At 33.9% G+C, this 24,372-nt stretch overlaps 1 protein-coding gene across 1 annotated transcript; it reads left to right on the top strand.

Annotated features, from left to right (window-relative positions):
* Window positions 1-7,992: 7,992 nt before the first annotated feature.
* On the top strand, window positions 7,993-23,718 carry LOC115426156 (cytochrome b ascorbate-dependent protein 3-like). The gene is given in 10 exon segments (XM_030144148.1): window positions 7,993-8,144; window positions 8,895-9,021; window positions 11,156-11,360; window positions 19,314-19,522; window positions 20,037-20,039; window positions 22,574-22,578; window positions 22,952-23,019; window positions 23,022-23,100; window positions 23,190-23,350; window positions 23,433-23,718. Coding segments are annotated over 10 exon segments (882 nt in total). The 5' UTR covers window positions 7,993-8,139; the 3' UTR covers window positions 23,453-23,718.
* Window positions 23,719-24,372: the final 654 nt, after the last annotated feature.

Below are 24,372 nucleotides of genomic sequence, written 5' to 3'. Positions count from 1 at the left end.
TGTTCACTATTTCCTTCATTTGTGTTCATTTTATTTGAATATTTTTGTCATTTTTGTGCATCTTGTTCATTATTTCCTTCATTTGTGTTCATTTTATTGAATATTTTCAGCCTTTTTGTGCATTTTGTTCATTATTTCCTTCATTTGTGTTCATTTTTTGAATATTTCGTCATTTTTGTGCATTTTGTTCATTATTTCCTTCATTTGTGTTCATTTTATTTTTATATTTTCTTCATTTTTGTGCATTTTGTTCATTATTTCCTTCATTTGTGTTCATTTTATTTTTATATTTTCTTCATTTTTGTGCATTTTGTTCATTATTTCCTTCATTTGTTCATTTTATTTGAATATTTTCAGCCTTTTTGTGCATTTTGTTCATTATTTCCTTCATTTGTTCATTTTATTTGAATATTTTTGTCATTTTTGTGCATTTTGTTCATTATTTCCTTCATTTGTGTTCATTTTATTTTAATATTTTCATCATTTTTGTGCATTTTGTTCATTATTTCCTTCATTTGTGCTCATTTTATTTTATATTTTCTTCATTTTTGTGCATTTTGTTCATTATTTCCTTCATTTGTGTTCATTTTATTTTAATATTTCATCATTTTTTGTGCATTTTGTTCATTATTTCCTTCATTTGTGCTCATTTTATTTTTATATTTTCTTCATTTTTGTGCATTTTGTTCATTATTTCCTTCATTTGTGTTCATTCTGATGATGTGAGTCCACTCCTCCTTCTGATTGGACCCCCCCCCCCCCCCAGTCACCACCAAAATGTAATCATTTCTTCCTTGTGCCAGTGTCAACATTTCATGAAAATTTCATGAAAATCCATCCATAACTTTTTGAGTTATCTTGCTAACAAACAAACAAACAACAACAAACAAACATGCACACACACAAAGCAAAGCGATCACAATACCTCCTGGTCAAGGTAATAACAGGTTCCCATTCTATTATTACAATTAAAGGGCTGTAAAGAAGGGTTTTCAGAACAAATGATTGTCTTAATACTGAAAATAAGATTGATAATCAAACAGCTGTTCAACAAAAATGATCAATAAATGAAATCAATGTGATGTGTGTATTTTGTCATAAAAAAGACACAGGAGTTGAGTAGTATTATTTATTGTGTTCCAAAACATGTACAATAATTTTGCTCTCTTATAACAATAAAATTGTGCACATGTTTTCACGTTCATTGGGTCGCCATTTTATCAATTTTTATCCGATTTCTTCAAATTTGGAGGATTGCAAGATCTAGTAATAAGATGGCCAAAGAAACATTTTGGGAATGATTTTGGGGGGATATTTTTGCAATACTGATTAATAACTAATGCAAATATACTTGTGCACCTTGACTGTGATCAGGCCGAAAGTAAATCTTGGTTGATATACAACACAAAAAACGCGACACAGTTGCATTTTTCACACTCCCTTGCACTTAAACATCCCCTTTATAAAAGAACCACACAAAACTGAGACAAGAAAACATGAAGCATCTTTTCTCAGATAATCTAGGATGTGTTTTCAGAAGTAATCGACCCACATTTTTAGCAGCTCTGCTTTTATATCGGTGATTAGGGATATTAAATCCAATCCAATCCAACTTTATTTGTAAAGCACTTAAAAACAACCACAGTGGACCAAAGTGCTGTACAGAAAAATAAATAAAAAGCAAAATAACAGAGTATAATACAAGAATAGATTAAAAGACATAGAACAACTTTAAAAAATAAAATAAAAAATGCAAAAATAAAAATAAAAAATGCAGAAAAATAGATAAGGCCTAAATAAAAGAATAAAATACAAGAATAGATTAAAACATAAAAGGCTGTACAGTTAAAAACAACAACAAATAGAACAATAAACCAATATCAAATAAAACAACTGAACAAAAACAATACATTCAAACATCTCATATGATTTCAAAAGCCAAGGAGAATTTTTTTTCTTTTTTTTCCTTTTTTTAGTTAACCTTTTCATGCATAGGCCACTCCAGTGGACAGTTCTTCTCCAGCTGTTTTCTTGTATATTCGTGGGTTTAGTTGTTTTAGTTCCATATCAGCCAACACAGTCAACACTTACACACCATCTCATACACTGACATTCAGACCATTACTGTAACTTTGCTGTTCTTGATAAACCTGATCTGCACTAACATGTTTAAGTGTAAATCAAATGTTATTTGTTAGACAAGAAGTTGTTTTTTTTTTTTTTTTTACATATTATCTCCATGAAGTGAGTAATTACTAGCGTTAGAATATGTTCAAATGTGAGAAGACATCAGATTAGCAGCATTAAAAATGTTTTTATTTCATTGTTTTCATATCACTTTCTGATATTGGGTTTTAAACATGTTTTTTTTACTTCAAAAATTAAATGTATGGATATTTTTGTAACTCCATAGGAAAAAAAAACTCAATCGCATTGTTTTTTTTCATGCCTAAGGAGAAATAAAAACACGAAAGAAAAAAAATCTTGACTAAGGTTCTCACAATTCATGCATGAAAGGGTTAAAGAAGGTGATAAACCCAGAGACGTTTGGCTTGGAAAAGTTATAATTACAGGGTGGGGAAGCAAAATTTACAATATTTTGAGGCAGGGATTGACAGACAGTGTATGACCAATTAGTTTATTGAAAGTCATGAGAATTTATTTGCCACAAGAAAATGGACATAATAGAAAATGTTTTTTCTACACTACCAGGCAAAAGTTTGGACTCACCTTCTTATTTAAATGACATGATATGGACCACAGATGGCCAACAAGTGCTCAGCATCATTTGGAACTCCTTCTAGACTTTTGGGAAACATTTCAGGTGATTACCTCATGAAGCTCATCGAGAGAATGCCAAGAATGCACAAACCAGTAATAAAAGCAAAATGTGGCTATTTTAAAGAATCTAAAATATAAAACATGCTTTGAGTTTTGTCACACCTTTTTAAACTACATAATTCCATATGTGTTTATTCATAGTTTTGATGCCTTCAGTGAGAATCTACAATGGAAATAGCCGTAAAAATAAAGAAAAAACAGGTGAGTCCAAATTTTTGCCTGGTAGTGTATGTGTCCTCCTTCTTTCTCAATAACTGCCTTCACACGGTTCCTGAAACTTGCGCAAGTGTTCCTCAAATATTCGGGTGACAACTTCTCCCATTCTTCTTTAATAATATCTTTAAGAAAGTCAACATTGCTGTGTGATGTTCTATTGGTAGCATGTTCTAAAACGCCCCAAATAGCAGAATCCAGAGGGTTTAGATCTGGGCTAGAAGGCGGCCATAAACATGATTCCCAAAAACGGCTAAAGTTGGATTTGTTGCTGTTGTCAACAAGTGTTTTGGTGTTCTTGTGTAAGATTTTAACTTCAAATCATATTTTACTGCATTTCTAACGCTCTTGTTGTCTACCTCAAGTTCAATTGCCATTTTTCTCATGGATTTGGTTGGATCCTTTAGGATTTTGGATTTGAGAGCTTTAATAAAAGCTTTGGTACGTTTTTGTTGTTTCCTCCACTTCCAGACTTTCTCGTAATAGTTTTGCTCATAGTCATTCTCTTCTTTCCATTATAAACAGTCTTTATGGACACTCCAACTATTTTTGAAATCTCCTTTGGTGTGACGAGTGCATTCAGCAAATCACACACTCTTTGACGTTTGCTTTCCTGATTACTCATATGGGCAAAAGTTTGTGAAAAGGTATGGATAATAGTGTTAGGTATGATTATGACATCATATATATTTGGTTTCAAAACAATTGACGTAGTGCCTGCTGAGAAAAACAACTAAATGTTCATTGTAAATTTTGCTTCCCCACCCTGTACACCTAATGTTACAATATATTAAAGAGAGTGCACTTCCAGATGAGAAATAATAGCCTACTTTATTCCTCAAAATGCAAATCTGAGGTACTTTATTCCATCTCATACAACTTCACACTCCTACTCTACTACATTTCAGATGCTAATATTGTTATTTTTCTCCACTTCACTTGTCTGACAACATTCATTGACAACTTTTTAGGTCACAATTTTCATCCTTTTCCTGCAGACACATGACAAATTTAACAGAAAAAAAACAAAAAAAAAAACAACACAAAGTGTCCAGGATGGTGTTGGATTAGTTTATGAGCTCGGCTACAGAGATCAACTCTATTCTCTCAAAATATGATGATGGATGATGATGGAAACTGAGAGTGCTGTCTAATGTGAGTCCAAAATCTCCCACATCTGCTGACTGTAGATGCCTGGGTAGCCAATGTGACCTCTCGGGGGGGCTATCGATGAGGGAACTGATATCCTGGAAGAGATGGTTCCCTTATTCCTGTGATGTTCAATGCAGAGAACAGCTGCTCCACTGTGGTGTGGAAACTGACACTGCCTGCAGGTGGAGCTGAAGGACAACACATCACCACAGGTCAGCTCTCTGGCAGCTTCATCCATCCTTAGTCCTTTGGGTGTTCATTATTTAGGTGGTTTTTACTTGCTTCAGGGCTCTAAATCATGTTTTTGTTAACATCCAGCCAGCATGTCCATGTGGGCCCCAGAAGGGTTACATATGGGCTGTATATAAGGGTCCCATGTGGGTTTGTCCGCAGTTTCCATGGTGGACCCACATGTGTTTGTCCAGATCAGAATCAAAATCAGAATCTCTTTATTGTCATTGTACCTGGTACAACGAAAATGAGGTAAAGCTCTCAGGTTCAGTGCAAGAATTTACAGACAGACAACACATATCAGTAAAAGGCACAGATATTTGCATTTAAAAAAGTATTGCAAACTAAGATATTGTAAAACATAGAATTTAAGTAGTGCAAATGACATGAGTAGTGCAAATGACATGAAAGATAAATATCGTGGGATAAATACTGTGAAAAATAAATAATGAGATATTCAGATCTCTGATTCTGATTTGATTCTGATATGGGCAAACCATGTGTATAGAAGTAAATCTGTGTCATCAGATTTTGAATTATAAAAGCCATTGAATTTCTAGCACTGATTTTTTTTTTGCACTGAAATGAAGTATCTGAATTTTTTGCATCTGAATTTTTGCACCCGAATGTTTGCATCTGAGTTTATTTAATTCTAAATAAATGAACATAGTTGAATTCAGGGACAAACAATTCAGATACTTAATTTCAGTGCAAAAAAAAAAAATCCAGATACTTAATTTCAGTGCAGAAAAAAAAAAAAAATCCAGATACTTCATTTCAGTACAAAAAAAAAAAAAAAAAAAAATCAGATACTTAATTTCAGTGCAAAAAATAATTCAGATTCTTAATTTCAGTGAAAAAAAAAAAAAAATCCAGATACTTCATTCAGTACAAAAAAAAAAAAAAAAAATCAGATACTTAATTTCAGTGCAAAAAATAATTCAGATACTTAATTTCAGTGCAAAAAACAAACAAACAAACAAAAAAAATCCAGATACTTAATTTCTGTCCCAAAAAAATTCAGATACTTCATTTCAGTGGAAAAAAAATCCAGATACTTAATTTCAGTGCAAAAAATAATTCAGATACTTAATTTCAGTGCAAAAAACAAAACAAACAACAACAAAAAAAATCCAGATACTTAATTTCAGTCCAAAAACAAATTCAGATACTTCATTTCAGTGGAAAAAAAAATCCAGATACTTAATTTCAGTGCAAAAAACAATTCAGATACTTAATTTCAGTGAAAAAAAAAAAAAAATCCAGATACTTCATTTCAGTACAAAAAAAAAAAAAAAAAAATCAGATACTTAATTTCAGTGCAAAAAATAATTCAGATACTTAATTTCAGTGCAAAAAAACAAAACAAACAAACAAAAAAAATCCAGATACTTAATTTCTGTCCCAAAAAAATTCAGATACTTCATTTCAGTGGAAAAAAAATCCAGATACTTAATTTCAGTGCAAAAAATAATTCAGATACTTAATTTCAGTGCAAAAAACAAAACAAACAAACAAACAAAAAAAACCAGATACTTAATTTCAGTCCAAAAAAAAAATTCAGACACTTAAATTCACTGACAAAAAAATAAAAATAAAATAAAATAATAATAATAATCCAGATACTTAATTTCAGTGCAAAAAAAAATCCAGATACTTAATTTCAGTGCAAAAAAACTCAGATACTTAATTTTAATGCAAAAAAACAAAAAAAAAACAACAACAAAAAATCAGATACTTAATTTCAGTCAAAAAAAAAAAAATTCTGATACTTAATTTCAGTGCAAAAAAAATTTCTGTGCTAGAAATTCCATGTCTTTTATAATTCAAAATCTGATGACACAGATTTACTTCCATACATGTGTGTCCACCATGGAAAATGCGGACAAACCCACTTGGGACCCTTATATGCAGCCCAAATGTAAGCCTTCTGGGGCCCACATGGACATGCTGGCTGGGCAGGCCACACATATTATTAATAATTTATAATTGGTTAGGAGAAACTTAAGAAGACAGCTTACAGTAAAGTTATGTAGCACCCTGAAATATTCAACTAAGTCACATAACGGCTAAAATTTACTTAGGGGGTCAAATGAGTGGCCATTTTTGTCCAAAAAAAAAAAGTTGTAAGAAATGCATAGAACTGTGTTGAAATAATGCTAATACATTTGTGCACAGACTACTAATATTATTTGACAGTGGAAGCTCTATTTTCAGAAATATTGGATTTTGAATATGGTGTAATAGGGTTAGGGTTAATATGGTATAATGACCCTAACACCTGGCAGGGTTGGGGGGGGGGGCATTGAAATTAATAAATTCAGTATAGAACAGAATATAGCATAGAAGATAAAATAACACAGAACAGAGGAAAAAATTAGAATAGGATTCTTAAAATAGCATTAGAAAGAGCATAAATAATTGGTGGACGGACGTGACATTACCCATGATGCTCTGGTCAGTACCAGTACTTTATTAGGAATAAACTTATATACTTACTATTGCTAATTCTCCTCTAATTCATAAATGTTAGTATTGTGGATCTAAAACAATAACAGCTGACACAAAAACACAAAATGTGGCAGTGGACGGATGTGACATGGTTGTTCAGATCCCTCATACTGATGCTCGGCAGCCATGTCACCGTTTCCACAAATGATCCCTGTGCAAAAACTAGGTTCATAATTGTTTATTGTATAGTTTATCATCATACTAAAGAGTAAATAATATAGAATTGTTATTTCTTTATAAAAATGCTTATTATTAGAAACTGTTGATTTAAAAGTGACGTGTGATATTCTTAATGTATGTATTGGTGTAACATAAGCAGGATGGATCAGCACCATACTCCATATTGAACCTGTAAAAATAAAACATGTGATATGTAGTATATAATCTGTCAGAAAAATTGGGGAATCTAAAAGAATAGAATATTTGTCTTTCAGGTAAATTCAGTTCAAATATAACTTGGCCATTTGTGACATGAAATATAGCATTAATTGTGATGAAATTGGACATTTTTGAGCTGAAAACATAGTTCATATGACCATCAACATGTTGCAACAGAACTGAAATCCTGTAAATTTGCATAACTTGCATTTACCAACACAAAGTTCCTTTGGGGATTCACTTACATTGATTTCTTATGCACAAAGACAGAAATGTGACCTCTAAGCAAATTTTAGCCGATAAGTACCTTGTTTTATAACGTTTTCGGACACGCTAGTAACAATAAACTACATTCCCACAAAGCCTTGCGTTGTCAATACGGAAATGTCTTAGGTAAGCGACTCTTCCTGCTATTAAATGGTTTGACTGGTTTTACCTGTAAAGCTATAAAGCTCTGCCTTCGACAGTTTAATACTCGTCTTTTAATATGTTTTTATCAATAAGGTACACGACTATACGCGTATTGTTCACGTAATTTTCGGATTTTACGCCTGTCGCTAAAGGTCACGCGAGGACTTCGCATGAAGACTTTCTCAGGATGTTGCATTAAATGACGCAAAAAAGGGGGAAAAAATAAATTAGACAATCGTTCCAATAAATAGGACATTTAAGACAATTTAGAAAGACATTTTATTTCGGTAACACTATATGTTAACTGAAACGCGTTTAATATGTGCGGAAGTCACGTAATAGTTGTATAAGTGTAAGTGTTTTGAAGAATACAGTGAAACTGAGTCAGTGACGCATTAAGTCATGAGGTTTGTGTCTTTGCCCTAAAGGAATGGCTTTTTAATTTTAGTTTTATGTTGACTTTTCAACTTTTTACCCCTTCCAGTCTTCCTTCTTCTTCTTCTTCTTTTCTCTTCTTCTTTCTTCTTCTCTTTTTGTTATTGAATATCTCATCTCTTCTTTCTTCTTCTTCTTCTCTTTCTTTTATTGTTATTGAATATCTCATTCTCTTCTTTCTTCTCTTTCTTTTTGTTATTGAATATCTCATTCACTTTCTTCTCTTTCTTTTTGTTATTGAATATCTCATTCTCTCTTCTTCTTCTTCTCTTATTGTTATTGAATACTCATTCACTTTCTTCTTTTTCTTATTGTTACTGAATATCTCATTCTCTTCTTCTCTCTCTCTTATTGTTATTGAATCTCATTTTCTTCTTCTTTCTTCTTCTCTTTCTTATTGTTATTGAATATCTCATTCTCTTCTTCTTTCTTCTTCTTCTTCTCTCTTTATTGTTATTGAATATCTCATTCTCTTCTTTCTTCTTCTTCTTTCTTCTCATTATTATTATTGAATATCATTCTCTTCTTTCTTCTTCTCTTATTGTTGAATATCTCATTCTCTCTTTTTCTTCTCTTTTTCACTTCTTTCTTCTCTCCTCCTTGTTCTCCAACATTATATTTATTATGTTCTATACTTTAATGTGTGTGAGGGTTTAATTCCTGTAAATAGGTACAAACTGAATAACTTGTTCCACTTCCTCCAATTTCTACCATATTTGTAGTGTGCAGCAGAAGCAGAGGGGTGGCCCTTCATCTCCCAGTTGTTCCTCCGCAGACACCCTCCCTCTCAGTCACCTCAATACAGCTGAAAGTGGAAGTGAGAGCCCAGCTGAACTAGAAAAACACGAAGTGAGAGTAAATTCAACAATGAGTATCAGTTAGAAGTTGACCGCAGTGTCATGAGTCAAAACCATTACACCTACATGATGCAGTGTGTAGTTCAGTAAAGTGTGTGTGAGGACATAGAGTCAGTGTTTTAGTGGATCTGGAGAAGGTAAGACAACACTGGTGCGTGTTTGAGATGATATTTATTGTAGTGTTAACAGCTGAAGAGCTGGCGGTGGTGTTTAAATTAAATATAGGTTGTACATTTTACTGCCGTGTTGGTTTCATTATTTAAAATCTGTTCATGTTTTGCACAGTTCTCACCAGTATATTACATAAGGGTGTGCGTGGATCCTTAAAAAGTCTAAAGTGTGGTTGTTCTAAACTGAAGCCTTAATTATCCTTTTACATCGATAAATAATCCTTAAATCTGTCACTCTAAGATAATACAATTCCGCAGACACAGTAAATGATATTGCAATGTTTTTGTTTGAAAATTTAATTAATCAAATGTGTGTTTAGTGATGATATTTTTCCTAATAGAGCCACCAACAATCATTCATGAGTGGAGGGGTTCAAGCATGAGCTTTAGCAGCTTGAACAGCAGTAGCAGAAACATTACCCATGAAGAAATGGAAAAATACATTAACTGGATTTAAACATGGTGAAGACCAGTTCAGTACAATGACTATGAGGCCTGTTGTACTGTTAGTTTTGTGAATGTAAGGTCTTAAATTTAACCAAAGATGTTTTGAGGAAACATTGTAAAATGTCATAAAATTGGCTTCCTCAAACCTGCACGTACCCTGTTATAGGTTATTCAGAAATAGCTCAAAGAAACATGGGCACACAGGTCAACTTTTGTGAAAAACAAACACCCACCACTTTGAAAAGGTTATTTCCAGAAGAAAAACACTGTTGGCTAATGTGATATCATTTCTCTCTGGAATAGTAGAGAAATGTCAAAAGTTTCTTCATCTTAGATGCTGCACCAAAGTCTTTTTTATGTAGTCTATGGTTTATATAGCCTTCTGAGACCCAGGAAACTAAAGGTTTTGGCTTTTTTACATTAAATAATCATCTTGATTGGAAACACTATAATGCAACAGTTTGTTAAGATACATTTTTGTTGTTTATGGAATGTCTTTTGCAGCGGACAATGTAAAGCTGTCAAACTCTTACCCCTACAGAGAATAAAAATGCATTGCTGGGTCTCAAGAGGATATAGTATTTATAATGTTAATGAAAACCTAGCGTGCATGTTCATTAGGCCTTTTTACCAATGGGTAAGTGAAGGTTATTTATAGAGGGTGCTTAAACACAGTAGAGGATGACAAAAGGATCGTATAGACAACATTACAACAGACAAGGACAGATAAATACAGTTATTGACATGACAACAGACTAAACAAAAAATGGGCTTTAAAGGTCAATAAGACTGATCTGACCATGGAGAAATTGTAGTATTAACAGCAGTAAAAATACAAAAACAAGTGCAGATAGACAGGCGGAAACATTCAAGAGTGAACAGGAAATATAAAACAGAAGCTTCTATTTATATGACTGTCTTTTGTCCATATTATTTACAGATTTGTCTCTAGTTGTAGATGATATATGATATTGATGTGATATCTGGGGGGGGGTCACTGCACTGGAAAAAATCAAAATCTTACCAACTGTATTTTTCTCATTTCTAGTCAAATATCTCATCACACTTAAAACAAGACATAATCACCTAAAGAGTAACTTTTCAGTGAGATATAAGAACTTATTCTTAGACAATAGATCATATTTCAAGAAATCTTACCAAGATAATTTTCACTTGTTCTATTGGCAGATTTATTTTTGCTTGAGTTCAGCTTCAGTTAAGCAAAAAAAAATCTGCCAGTGGAATAAGTGAAAATTATCTTGGTAAGATTTCTTGAAATAAGATTTTCAAGATCTGTTGTCTAAAAATAGGTACTTATAGTTGCTCTTCAGCTGATTATGTGTAATTTTAAGTGTGATGAGATATTTTGACTAGAAATGAGAAAAATACACTTGGTAAGATTTTGATTTTTTTTTCCAGTGTGTGAACAGTTGTGTCTAACAGCTGTGTGAAGGAGCACCACCTACACACACCTCTGACACCTCTTCCTTTGTGTCGTTGCTGTTGTAGTCGTCGGCTGTGTCCACCATGAGGTCCGTCGTGCTGTTCTACCTGTGCTTCCTGTTGTGCCTTTGCCTCGGCGTGGCCTGCGTGGTCTGCGTGTCCCTGTGGAACACTCGGTGGCGTGGCGGTTTCGCCTGGAACGGCTCGGCCCTTCAGTTCAACTGGCACCCCGTCCTGATGACAACCGGCCTGGTGGTGCTCTATGGATACGGTGAGTGAGTCTGTTAAATCTGGATCCCACAGTTTCATTTCTGTTTTCCACTTCTGCTCTGTCTTTTCATAGTCGGTCTGCGTTAAGGTAAACTACACATATCCTGTTTTGTGAAGCCCTGCTGTGTCATTTGATGGCTTCACACCAGCGGCTTAGATATGAGGTGTCGTCCAGAGTAACTAATTTGCCTTACCTCAGACATCTTAGTTTGTTCTGCTGTAAAATAAAATGAAAGAAGCTGGTTTTCATGTCACACATCTTATCTTATTCTACAAATAACCGTGGTCTGTTTGTCTGTTGCAAACATAATTATTCGTTGAGAGGGAAGTTCTACATTTGATCAGGTTCACTTCATGTGATTTCAGTTTTGCCTTAACACGGTGATTCTCATCTTTTTCTGTCGGGCCCCCCTTTGGAGGACCAAAACTCTCCAGGCCCTCCCCGACCCCAGCAACATTGTAACAGTGGTGCAATTATAACTTTTATTGAAAGAAACGTCAATATTGTAACCATACTTTTTGCTTTTCCTTGAATAATTTGTTGCTCAAATTAAAAAGTAACTTAGATTTTTGCTTGAACAATGCAAATAAACTCAACAAGACTGCTCCGAGACAATATTTTTCCAAATAAAAATTGGAAATGCGCAATTATCTTACAACTGTGACAATGAAGTTTCTTTTTTAGAACAACAAACAAATTTTGGTAACAAAGATTAGCATTTTGACCGCATCAGTGGCTGCAATGAGCCTGTTTTCATTGCACATCTCAGAACCTTAAAGTGCAAACTGTACAAACTGTGCAAAAACAGAAACATTCCACATATTTCTTTTCCAGTCCTTGTCCGTTGTCCAAACCTAAACTCTTGGTCTAGTCTAGTGACAGATGACCATGGCAGTAGATTTGTTTGTTGTATGTCCCTAAAATGAGTCCAGGGTGCTCCAACACTAAAATTAGTTCCACCTGCTACATATTTTAACCGGAAGGAGAAAAAAAAAAACAATCACCCGGGAGATCCCATGCCCCCCCCCCGGCACACCTTTGCGCCCCCCACTTTGAGAAACACTGCCTTAATATAAATATTGGAAATGTAACAAACAACAAAGTAACATTAAATGACAAACTAAAATTTAAATCTCTGAATGCATTAGTTATTTAAAAACTATTCATAGAAAGGGAAGGGGGTTGAATTAACAAGACGACATAATTTCAAAACTTTAAAAGTGAGAATGACAAGGAGAAGTTTTTGTGTTTCAATTTGTGGAGTAAAAGTATGGAACAGATTGAAGATGGAGCTCAAAGGATGTTGAAACATCAGCCAATTTAAAAAGGTTTAAAGAGATGGTTTATACACAGTATGAAACTGAAGAAGGGCTTTGAGTATGAACACATGGGTACTGTGGTGTTTGTTTTTTGGTTTTTTTGTGTGTGTGCATGTGTGTGTGTTGGTTTGATGCTGTTGTTCACTTTGTCTTATTGTTTACTTTATGTGTATTTATTTTGTGTTGCCTTTATAGATGTAGTATATATGTATGTTTTTTTTTACCTTTCTGGTTTGTCATTAGGTGTGTATGAATGTGTATGTGAAGATGAGAAGTGAGGTTAGCTGATCCAAGGGACTTGATTTTTCATATATTCTGCTGATACGAAGCTAAACGATAGACTGTTGTGTGGACAAGCGGTGGGATTAAGTAAGTTATACTTTCTCCCACTCCTTTTCGAATGTGCAAAAGAAGCCATACTTTGTTTTCATGTATATGTGTAGGTTTTTTTTTTTTTGTTTGTTTTGTGTCCTTATAATCTTTTTCATTTGTAAGGACTAAGTAGGATTACTTTGTTTTGTTGCATATTAGAAATAAACCAAATAAACTAAACTAAACCAATTAGTTAAACCTTCAAAGACCCAGAACAATTGTTGTGGCAACTTCCAAATGAATCTGTCTCTACATCTAACCTATCTTGAGTAAGTTATCACCATTTTTACCCCCGGCCCTCACCGCAGGGTATTGTCCGTACGTGCAAAACTTTGGCGTGGACTGAAGGCTGAGGGTTTTCAAGTGCAGGCACATTATGTTTTATTTTAATCCTCTGCATTTATCAGTGAATAGCAGCTATTTTCCTATTATTTACTGATCATATAGGTCAGATGTGTCAAAATAAGGCCTGTGGGCCGAAAGTAGCCCCTTAAAGGTCCAGTTCAGCCAGTGGAATGAATTTGTGAAATGCAAAAATTATCATGAAGATATTAACAGTCAAGGGTGTCTCAAATGGATCAGACCAGTAAATTACTATCATAATAGGAGGATTCTGTTGCGTTTCTGTAAATTGGCTTAGAGTCTGGTTTTGACCAACTCTATGTATAAAGTGTCATGAGATAACTTTTTGTAGTGATCTGGCGCTATAAAATAAAATTTGATTGAGTGATTTGATTGGTTTTCCCCTGTAAGTCGCTTTGGAAAAAAGCATCTGCCAAATGCATAAATGTAAATGTAAATAATAACCTATGAATAATGACAATGGCCAATTTTTTTCTTTTAGTGTAAAAAGTAAAATTACATGAAATGTTTACATCTACAAACTATCCTTTCACAAAAATGTGAATTGCCTGAAAAAATATGAACAACCTGAAACGTCTTAAGAGAACTAAGTGGAATTGTATCAATATTCTGCCTGATACTAAATGTTTTATGTCTTTGTAGGTCCACTGTGATCTGTAAGTTGTAATGTACATGTGGAAATGATAACGTGATGCAGAATATTTTTAAAATTGCACTTGTTTTTCTTAAAAAAAAAAAAAAAAAAAATCAGGTTTATATTTTTAAAGGACAGTTTGTAGATGTAAACATTTTCATAATGTAATTTAACTTTTTAAAAACTCTAAAATAGAGAGAAAAGTTTGGAGTTGTCATTCTTTATGTTATTTTGTGATTATTTTACTGGTCGGACCCACTGCAGACCATATCCGGGTGTATGCGGCGTTTGAACTGAAGGGAGTTTGACACTCCTGGCGTAGATGTTCATAAAAGCTCAGATACAAAAGTGACCTTTTCATCATAATATCATTAACTGAATGTGAAAATAAGCTTCTGTCAACTGCTGTTATTGATTCAACTCCATGGGTTTCCCTGGTGAACTGATGTTGTAGAAGATGACGGTGTTTCCACAGTAACTATGAAGCTTCTGAATGTTCAAATGGGTCATATCTGATGACCATGAAAGATGAGAAGCTGCATTTTACCTGAATTATTTCAATGCATTGATCAGATTAGTGACTTAAAAGTTATTAAACATTTCACATCAGTATATGCGTTTGGTCACCGGTGGCTGTTGGGTCTTTTAGGGTTAATACTTGACATTAGTGTTTGTCTTTTATCATGTTATAGTAACTGTGATTCTGCCGGTTTACACCACCATGCATTATTATAAGGTTTCCATTTATTTCTAGTAGATTTATACTGAATTTAAAGAAAGAATAACACAAGTAGTACACGGGGTACTCCCACCCTCACATGCTGTTTTTAGAAACATCAATATACTGTAATAGAAAACATAAATAATGCACACAAAGGAAAGAAAGACAAAAACAAACAAACCAGAAAACATGGCTTTAATTCTAATGAAACAGTTAAATATGAGTTGGCAACCAAAGCACCACTGACTGAAAGTTAATTACATGCTTCACTTTATTTATGCCACAATGTCAAGTCTTAAATTAAAAAAAAAAAAAAAAAAAAAAAAGCAAAGAATGAGAGAATAAAATCCAAGAAAATCAGCCAAAAAAAGAATATCAAAACAACAAACAACAAAATGAAAGAAGAATTGTACTCATGTAGGCATTAAATACCGTTCTATCAGTCGTCTAGTCTGGTCTGGTCTGTCGAGTAGATTTAGAAAATTATAGGTATGTAACAGACGTCATCGAGTCACTCCAACTCCTGCAACAAGGGAGCATTTATCATCATCCTGTAATTGTAACTTGTCAGTAAAAGATGCGCTTCATACACTGTAGATGTTTAAGGTTGATATCCTTTGAAGTACTTCATACTGCTGGGTTGTTTATTTTACATCACTGCCACATATTCTGTAAAGCAAGTTTATTTATGTAGAGCATTTCATAGAGGAAGGCTCTTCAGTGTGGTTTGTGAAAATAAATGGAAAGTGTCTACATTTGGGTTAAATGTGCTTTCCACTGGCAGTTTGTTGAGATCATACGTTTGTGGTGTTGTTGATCTGTCCAATTCCAAGACGGTTTAGCTTAAGGAGGAACTTTTTCAACTCAACCAATCCTTCAGTTTATCATAAACATTCACAATCATCACGTTTGATGATGCAAGGCTTTCAGTGAAAAGGAAGGAGATGGAAAAGTGTAATCTGAGAAGTAATTAAAGCTGCCAGACGTATGTAGTGGAGGAAAAAGGACAATGTTCACCGCTGAGATGTTGTGGAGTATAAGTATAAAGCGGCTAAAATTTGCTTAGAGGTCTTATTTCTGTCTTTGTGGATAAGAAATCAATAGAAGTGAATTCCCAAAGGAACTTTGTGTTGGTAAATGCAAGTTATGCAAATTTACAGGATTTCAGTTCTGTTGCAACATGTTGATGGTCATATGAACTATGTTTTCAGCTCAAAATGTCCAATTTCATCACAATTAACGCTATATTTCATGTCACAAATGGCCAAGTTATATTTGAACTGAATTTACCTGAAAAACAAATATTCTATTCTTTTAGATTCCCCAATTTTTCTTACAGATTCTATCCTACATATCACATGTTTTATTTTTACAGGTTGCAATATGGAGTATGGTGCTGATCCATCCTGCTTATGTTACGCCAATACATACATTAAGAATGTCACACGTCACTTTTTAAATCAACAGTTTTCTAATAATAAGCATTTTATAAAGAAATAACAATTCTATATTGTTATTTCCTCTTTAGTATGATGATAAACTATACAATAAATAATTCTGATCCTAGTTTTTGCACAGGGATCATTTGTGGAAACGGTGACATGGCTGCTGAGCATCAGTATGATGGGATCTGTAACAACCATGTCACATCCGTCCACTGCCACATTTTGTGTTTTTGTGTCAGCTGTTATTGTTTTAGATCCACAATACTAACATTTAGGAATAAGAGGATGATTAGTAGGGCTGAACGATATGGACAAAATTTCATATCTCGATATTCATGCCAGATATCTCAATGTCGATACGATATGACTACGGGTTCGGTGAAAACCAAGCATTTTTCAGAAAAATACTAACATCATAATACAAAGAATGTGGAAAGTGCAGTTTTATTTATAAGAACTCACTGCCAGTCATCAACATTAACATAAAGTACAAATAAATTAAATTTGTTGTGACTTCTAGAGCTGTACATGCAGGGCGAGCATGGGGGAAATCTATATCGTTTACATCGTTGCTTTTTCGACATTAATATCTTGAATGTTCATATCTCAATATCGATACGATAACGATATATCTTTCAACCCTAATAATTAGCAATAGTAAGTATATAAGTTTATTACTGATAAAGTACTGGTACTGACCAGATCATCATACGTAATGTCATGTCCGTCCACCAGCAAAAGTTTTCACATACACGTGCTATTCAAAATCCAATATTTCTGAAAATATAGCTTCCACTGTCAAATAATATCAGTAGTCTGTGCACAAATGGATTAGCATTATTTCAACACAGTTCAATGCATTTCTTACAATTTTTTTTTTTTTTTTTTGACAAAAATGGCCACTCATTTGACCCCCTAAATAAATTTTAGCCGAAAGACATATTAAATTTAGATCAGGGGAGTCAAAATGATTTTAGTTCAGGGGCCAGATCAGTAAAATAAGAACATAACAAGTGGTGCAGGCACAACAAACCCCACCCCTTGCACATATTGTAGCTTATTATGGCATCGATCCAGCTAATGTTATCATATCAATTGCCTCTATATGTGCCAAGTTTGAAGTAAATTGAAACAAATTAGATGTTTTTATAGCCATTTGAAATTCCTCCCATTTTACGAAAATGGGAAAAAGAAAATTTTGAACATTCATAAAAAAATTGGAACTTTGACTTACTTTTCCCAAAATGTAATCACATCTATTCTGGGTCACTGGCAATTTATAAACCTAATTTGGTTTGAATTCAACCAATAGTTTTGCTGTTAAAGTGTTAACAAACAAAGAAACAAACAACCAAACCAAAAACAATACCCCTTGCTTCCCCTTTTGAGGACGATAATAATGATGTTGCTGTTTTGCCTTTTTGTCAACTGTCTTTCTTTTCATCTGCCTAGGGACTACAGATGGAAATTAGCACTGTTGCAACAATCTGGCATATTTACAGCTGCAATTGTTGTAGATGTTCATTAATATGCACTGTCCCAAATAAATAAATAAATAAACCTGGAAATAGTCAACTTCAAACATTTCTGGTTTTAGAGTGAAAACAGGAAAATTACATTATGAAAATGTTTACATCTACAAACTATAAAAATTAATAAACATGAACAACCTGAAATTTCTTAAAGGAGTGATATTTAGCTTTTTTAAATGGAATTACGCATTTTCAAACATTTCCCTGTGGTCTACATAAACTGTGAATGCTCTGCTTGGGTCTGAATTCTTCATTAATTCAACTCCACAGGTCCATCTTCAACGCTATTTCTGAGTAAAGACACCAGAAAGGTAGTTTTGAGCACTGGCCCTTTAAATGCAAATGAGCCACTTCATGCCCCACCCCCTCCAGGTTATTGGCTGTGCTGCTCTGTCCCATTCAACCAACAACTGAACATTTTAGGTAATCAGCTCAAAGTTGGACATATTTTCAGTATGGACTACAACCGCTGCTGCTGATAAACAATTATGTCGTACTCTGAGAAATGTTCGTCGGAAGTCTTGACCTTATATGTGCAAATGCCGTCACATAACTAGTTATAGACGTAACAAATTAAGCAGGAATTAAAACAAGTTGTAAAAATTCACTTGATTTTTTGCCAAAATGAATATAAAGATAGCTTTGCAGCACCTGGAGGGCTCAATTCAAACTGTATGAACTATTAGGGTCCAAATACACAAATAAATGTACCTGAGACTAATAAAAGTGAGTTTAGCAAAATATGACCCCTTTAAGAAAAATAAGTTCAATTTTACTAATATTATGCCTCGTCTAATAATTTAAGCACATGCGTTATTATTTACAAATCACAGTGAATATACAAGAGCACAAAACATTTTTATTAACAGGCAGAATATTGTTAAAATGCACTTATTGCTATTAAGACACATCAGGTTGTTTTTATTTTTTATTTGTTCAGGCTATTCATATTTTTGGGAAAGGATAGTTTGTAAGTGTGAATATTTTCATGTCACTACTTTTTTTACACTAAAATAAAAGGAGAAAATTGAAGTTGTCATTTTTATAGGTTATTATGATAGTATTTTACTGGTCTGACCCACTTCAGATGGACTTGTTCTGTATGTGGAACCTGAACTAAAATGCTTTTGACACCTTTGATTGTTAATAAACTTCAGCTTCATCCTATGGACCAGACTGGAACTTTTGCCGGGCTGGTTTTGGTCCGTGGGCCTTTTGTTTGACACCCCTGACGTACACTACAAACAAAAAGTTAAGGATATTTCTTTTTTTTTGTCTTTTTTTTTTGGTCATTTTTGCCATTTGTAAATAAAACTATGTCTGGTCATTTAAAAAACCTGTTTCAATTCACATACAAAAAAGTAAAAAGCGCTGTGCAAGAATCCCAACTGAAAAAAATAGCCCAAAAATTTAAAATATCCTTAACTTTTTGTTTGTTGTGTAGATGCTCACTGCAGACCCAGTACCTGGATGTTCTTCCGTGCAGTGTTTGAGCAGATGGACTCAGGGTTAAAGTTACTGTCGGTGTGAATTCAGTACATGTTGAAACGTTGTGTGTTCTCTGCAGGAGCTGTGTTGTACCGCGTCCCACTGACCTGGGGTCAGAATAAACTCCCCTGGAAGCTGCTCCACGCCTCCCTCATGCTGCTGGCTTTTATCCTGTCAGTCGTGGGGCTTTGTGCTGTGTTTGACTTCCACAACGCCAAAAACACTCCCAACCTGTACTCTTTGCACAGCTGGATCGGGATCAGCGCCGTTGCTCTTTTTGCTCTACAGGTACTTCATTTTAACTTCAGCAACACTTTCACTTTGCATCAGAGGAAACTGTTGTGTCAAATAAATATTGGGCCTGAAAACTTTGGACATTTACTTTTATGCTTTGTTTAAAATTCTCTCAAAACTCTTTGGTATGCAAAGAACTAGTCTGAAACTATAGAACGTGAAGCAAAAGGCAAGTGTATTGAACATCAGCAGAATATAGAATAGAATAGAATAGAATAGAATAGAATGAACTTACAAAAAAATTCACCAAAAAATCCAAATTGTTCATTAAGACCTGCTGTCTGAATGCAGTGTTAGTGATTTTGAGTTTTTCGATTGTTATTCTCAGCCCATAAGTAGCTGGGATAGGCTCCAGCGACCCCCATGACCCTAGAAAGGATAAAGCGGGTTCAGAAAATGAATGAATGAATGATTGTCATTCATTTTACTAGCTTAATGAAAATCTGTTTAGCAGCTCTGTTGTTGTTTTAGCAGCAAACACTTAAAGCAGGGGTGTCAAACAAAAAAGTGGGCCAAAACCAGCCCGCCAAAGAGTCAAATTCGGCCCATGGTGCAAAAACAACATTGAACATATTAAATGTCAAAGGTGCCAAAGTAATTTTAATCCAGGTTCCGCATACTGACCAATGTGATCTCTAGTGAAATAATAAGATAATAATTTATAACTAGAAAAGCACTCGGAGAGCACAGACCTCCGCCAAGGCAGATCACCCCTCCCCCCAATCACCACCAAAATGTAATCATTTGTTCCGTGCCAGTATCAACATTTCCTGAAAATTTCATCCAAATCCGTTCATAACTTTTTGAGTTATCTTGCTAACAAACAAACAAACAAACAGACAAACCCCAGTGAAAACATAACCTCTGCCCTTCCTTGACAGAGGTAGGCTAATTAATGACAATTCCAAATTTTCTTCTAGGTGTAATATGAGAAAAGTAAAAGTACATAATGAAAATACAGTGATCCCTTATATTTCGCGGTTAATGGGGACCGGCGCCCCCCGCGAAAATCGAAAATCCGCGAACTGGAGCTGGAGCCCCCGAGCCTATCCTAGACCTAGGTACATGTATGTATGTATCTATAAATAGTGTATAAGTACTGCAAATGTAATAATTATGAAATAAATGAGATATATACTATATATATATATATATATATATATATATATATATATATATAAAAGAAAACAATGATTAGTACATGTATACATGCATATATAGATCGGATACATGTACATGTATGTACTGTAAAACATCTGAAAGAAAAGAATGTAGAAAGTAAACAAAACACACAGTGCATACGTACTAACAGCTGATACGTACTCTCTCCTCTCTTCATTCATGACGCTTATCCATCGTATACGTACACACGAGCACACGCACATCTACTCCCAGCTCTCTTTTCCTCTCATATGCACAAGAAACGAATCAGTTCTCTCTCTCTCTCTCTCTCTCTCTCTCTGGTCTCGAGCATCAACACACACAAACACACGTACATGCATGAACTGACATTTCTACATTCTCTCTCTCTCTCTCTCTCCTCTCTCTCTCTCTCTCTCCTCTCTCTACTCTCTCTCTCTCTCTCTCTCCTCTTCTCTCTCTGGCAGCTGCGGCCTCTCGTCTGCTGTGGGGTGGATTTTCGCGGAATTTCCACGATTTTTTCTTGATTTTTTTATTTTTGATGAATATTTCTGAAAAATCCACGATAACTAAAACCGCGGAACTTAAAGTGCGAATTGGCAAGGGATCACTGTAGTTACATTTACAAACTATTCATGCACAATAAAATGTGAATAACCTGAACAAATGCGAACAACATGAAATGTCTTAATGCGTAGAATACATAATAAGGACAATAATTTTAACAATATTCTGCCTGTTACTATATGTTTTGTGTATTTGTAAATCCACTGTGGATGAATTAATGATAAACTTAAACAATATTGTTTAAATTGCACTTATTTTTCTTAAGAATTTTCAGGTTTTACATTGTTGTTCAGGTTATTCACCACAAATGTGTATGAAATTATTATTTATAGGTTATTATGATAACATTTTACAGGTCTGGCCCACTTAAGATCATGTTAGGATGTATACGGTCCCTGAACTAAAATGAGTGTGATACCCCCAACTTAAAATATAAAAAGACTGTACAAAAATATCAATATATATCAATTTACGGCACTCGATATATCATATTGTCTGCAATAACCCCTGAACACTCACTACATTAGTGTTTTGTTTGTTTTTTTTCAGTTCTTACTAGTCCTCCTTCCATTAGAGACCTATCACTGATCACTACTGTGTCTTCTCCCTGCCTTTCCCATGTGTCTCATTTCCAAGCAGACATACATACATACCTTTGGTGTTGTACTGTTTCTGTATGGTTATGATGAACAATACTTATTTCTCAAGTGTCTTTCTTTCAGATGCACAAAGGAAATATGAGGAATACATGCACAGTATTAAAAAGACGTAAATATCAGAATAAAATGGAATAGAAATAGAATAGAATAGAATAAAACATTCAGTAGATTTGAAATAGAACCATGTATTAGTTTGATGATTTAACACATCAAGAAGTATATTTTTGGTATATTTATAGTATATTATGCACCTTGTTTTTCTTAATCTTACCTTTATATCATATATTACCTGTATATGTCATTATTTGTTGTACATATTTCTTATCTGGAGTATAGAGTTAGCTTTTGTATATTTCAATAGTTTTAATAGTACTTTAGTTGTATTTATATATTTAATATTTATCCTGTAGCTTTTTACACATGACTACATTTTCAGTATTTGTGTGATATTTTATAAAGTGTTTTCTTACACTAAGTGTTTTGTTCCTGGGACAGTGACAATAAAGATCTATATTATTTCTATTCTATTCTATTCTATTCTATTCTATTCTATTCTATTCTATTCTATCTATTTCTTTCTATTTCTATTCCAATTCTATTTCTATTTCTATTCTATTCTATTCTATTCTATTCTATTCTATTCTTTCTATTCTATTCTATTCTATCTATTCTATTCTAGTTTTTGTTCCTGTTCCTGTTCCTATTTCTATTTCTATTCTATTCTATTCTATTCTATTCTATTCTATTCTATTCTATTCTGTTCTGTTCTAGTTTCTGTTCCTGTCCTATTTCTATTTCTATTTCTATTTCTATTTCTATTTCTATTTCTATTCTAGTCTAGTCTAGTCTATTCTAGTTTCTGTTCCTGTTCCTGTTCTATTTCTATTCTATTCTATTCTATTCTATTCTATTCTATTCTATTCTATTCTATTCTATCTATTCTATATTCAATCATACATGATCCTCTACACATCAGTCAGGGGAGTATTGGTTTTACTCAGCGTTGTGGTTAAAGTTTGGTTTTCCGTATCCATGCATTGGTCCGTCCAGTGGGTAGGGGCATGGCTGGTTTCCTCCTCCTGCCCTGGACCCCCGTGTCCTTTCGTAAACTACTCAAACCCACCCACTGTGGTTCGGAGGCAGCATCCTGACCCTCAGCATCGCCGCCTGCATCTCTGGGATCAACGAGAAACTGTTTTTTGTTCTGTGAGTACAAACCTTTAGTTTCTTTATGCAGGTTCTTTAACTTGACCTGAAGTGTTAAATCTGTCTTTTTTTTTAAACGCTTTTCACAGGAAAGGAAACACCAGTGCGTCGTACGGACAACTCCCACCCGAGGCTTTGTTGGCAAATTCTCTGGGAGTTTTGATCGTAGCTTTCGGTTTGGTCGTCTTAAAGATTTTATCCAATCCTAAATGGCAGCGACCGGATTCTCGTCCGGAGAACGGCGTACTCGGTGAGACATCGGTGCAATCGATTATACGTTAACGGAGACTGTTTCAAATCACATGTTTCTTACTCGTCCTTGTCTTCCACAGCCTTTGCTTCAAGAAGATAATGAATGACAGACACGTCAAAGTGACTCTGAACCGTCCTTCAACGCAGTAAATGAAATAAGAGTTCGATGAATGTACAGGCAGAAGCCAATTAATACAGGTGTAAATATTTGTAAAGTTATATTTAAGATTGCTTTTACTGAAGAAAATAAAAGTGTTTTCAATCAAACCATGACAGGCTTCACTTACATGCTTTGTAAAACCTTCCCATCATGCACTGCAGTATTTATATCCTACAGTAACTATTCAAGCTCTAAACAGTGTCATTCAGCGGAGTAATTTCTCTTATATACTGAACTGAGCAAACGGTAAATATAAGTTCAGTTTCACGTTTTTTATTTTCAAATAGTGACTTGGTTTGGTATGGAAGTAAATCTGTGTCATCAGATTTTGAATTATAAAAGACGTTGAATTTCTAGCACTGAATTTTTTTTTGCACTGAAATTAAGTATCTGTTGGATTTTTTGGGACTGAAATTAAGTATTTGGATTTTTTTTGCACTGAAACTAAGTATCAGAATTTTTTTTTTGGGACTGAAATTAAGTATCTGATTTTTTTTTTGCACTGAATTAAGTATCTGGATTTTTTTTTTTTTGCACTGAAACTAAGTATCAGAATTTTTAGGGGGGGGACTGAAATTAAGTTTCTGAATTTTTTTGCACTGAAATTAAGTATCTGAATTTTTTTTGCACTGAAATTAAGTATCTGAATTTTTTTGCACTGAAATTAAGTATCTGATTTTTTTTTTTTTTTTTGCCCTGAAATTAAGTATCTGGATTTTTTTTTTGCACTGAAATTAAGTGTCTGAATTTTTTTTGCACTGAAGTTAAGTATCTGAATTTTTTTTTGCACTGAAATTAAGTATCAGAATTTTTTTGGAGGGGGGGACTGAAAATATATCTGATTTTTTTTTTTTTTTTTT

Source organism: Sphaeramia orbicularis, chromosome 9 (assembly GCF_902148855.1).
Source record: "Sphaeramia orbicularis chromosome 9, fSphaOr1.1, whole genome shotgun sequence".
Lineage (NCBI taxonomy): Eukaryota > Metazoa > Chordata > Actinopteri > Kurtiformes > Apogonidae > Sphaeramia > Sphaeramia orbicularis.
Note: the sequence above shows the minus strand (reverse complement) of the source record. Positions and strands in the feature narration are given on the sequence as shown.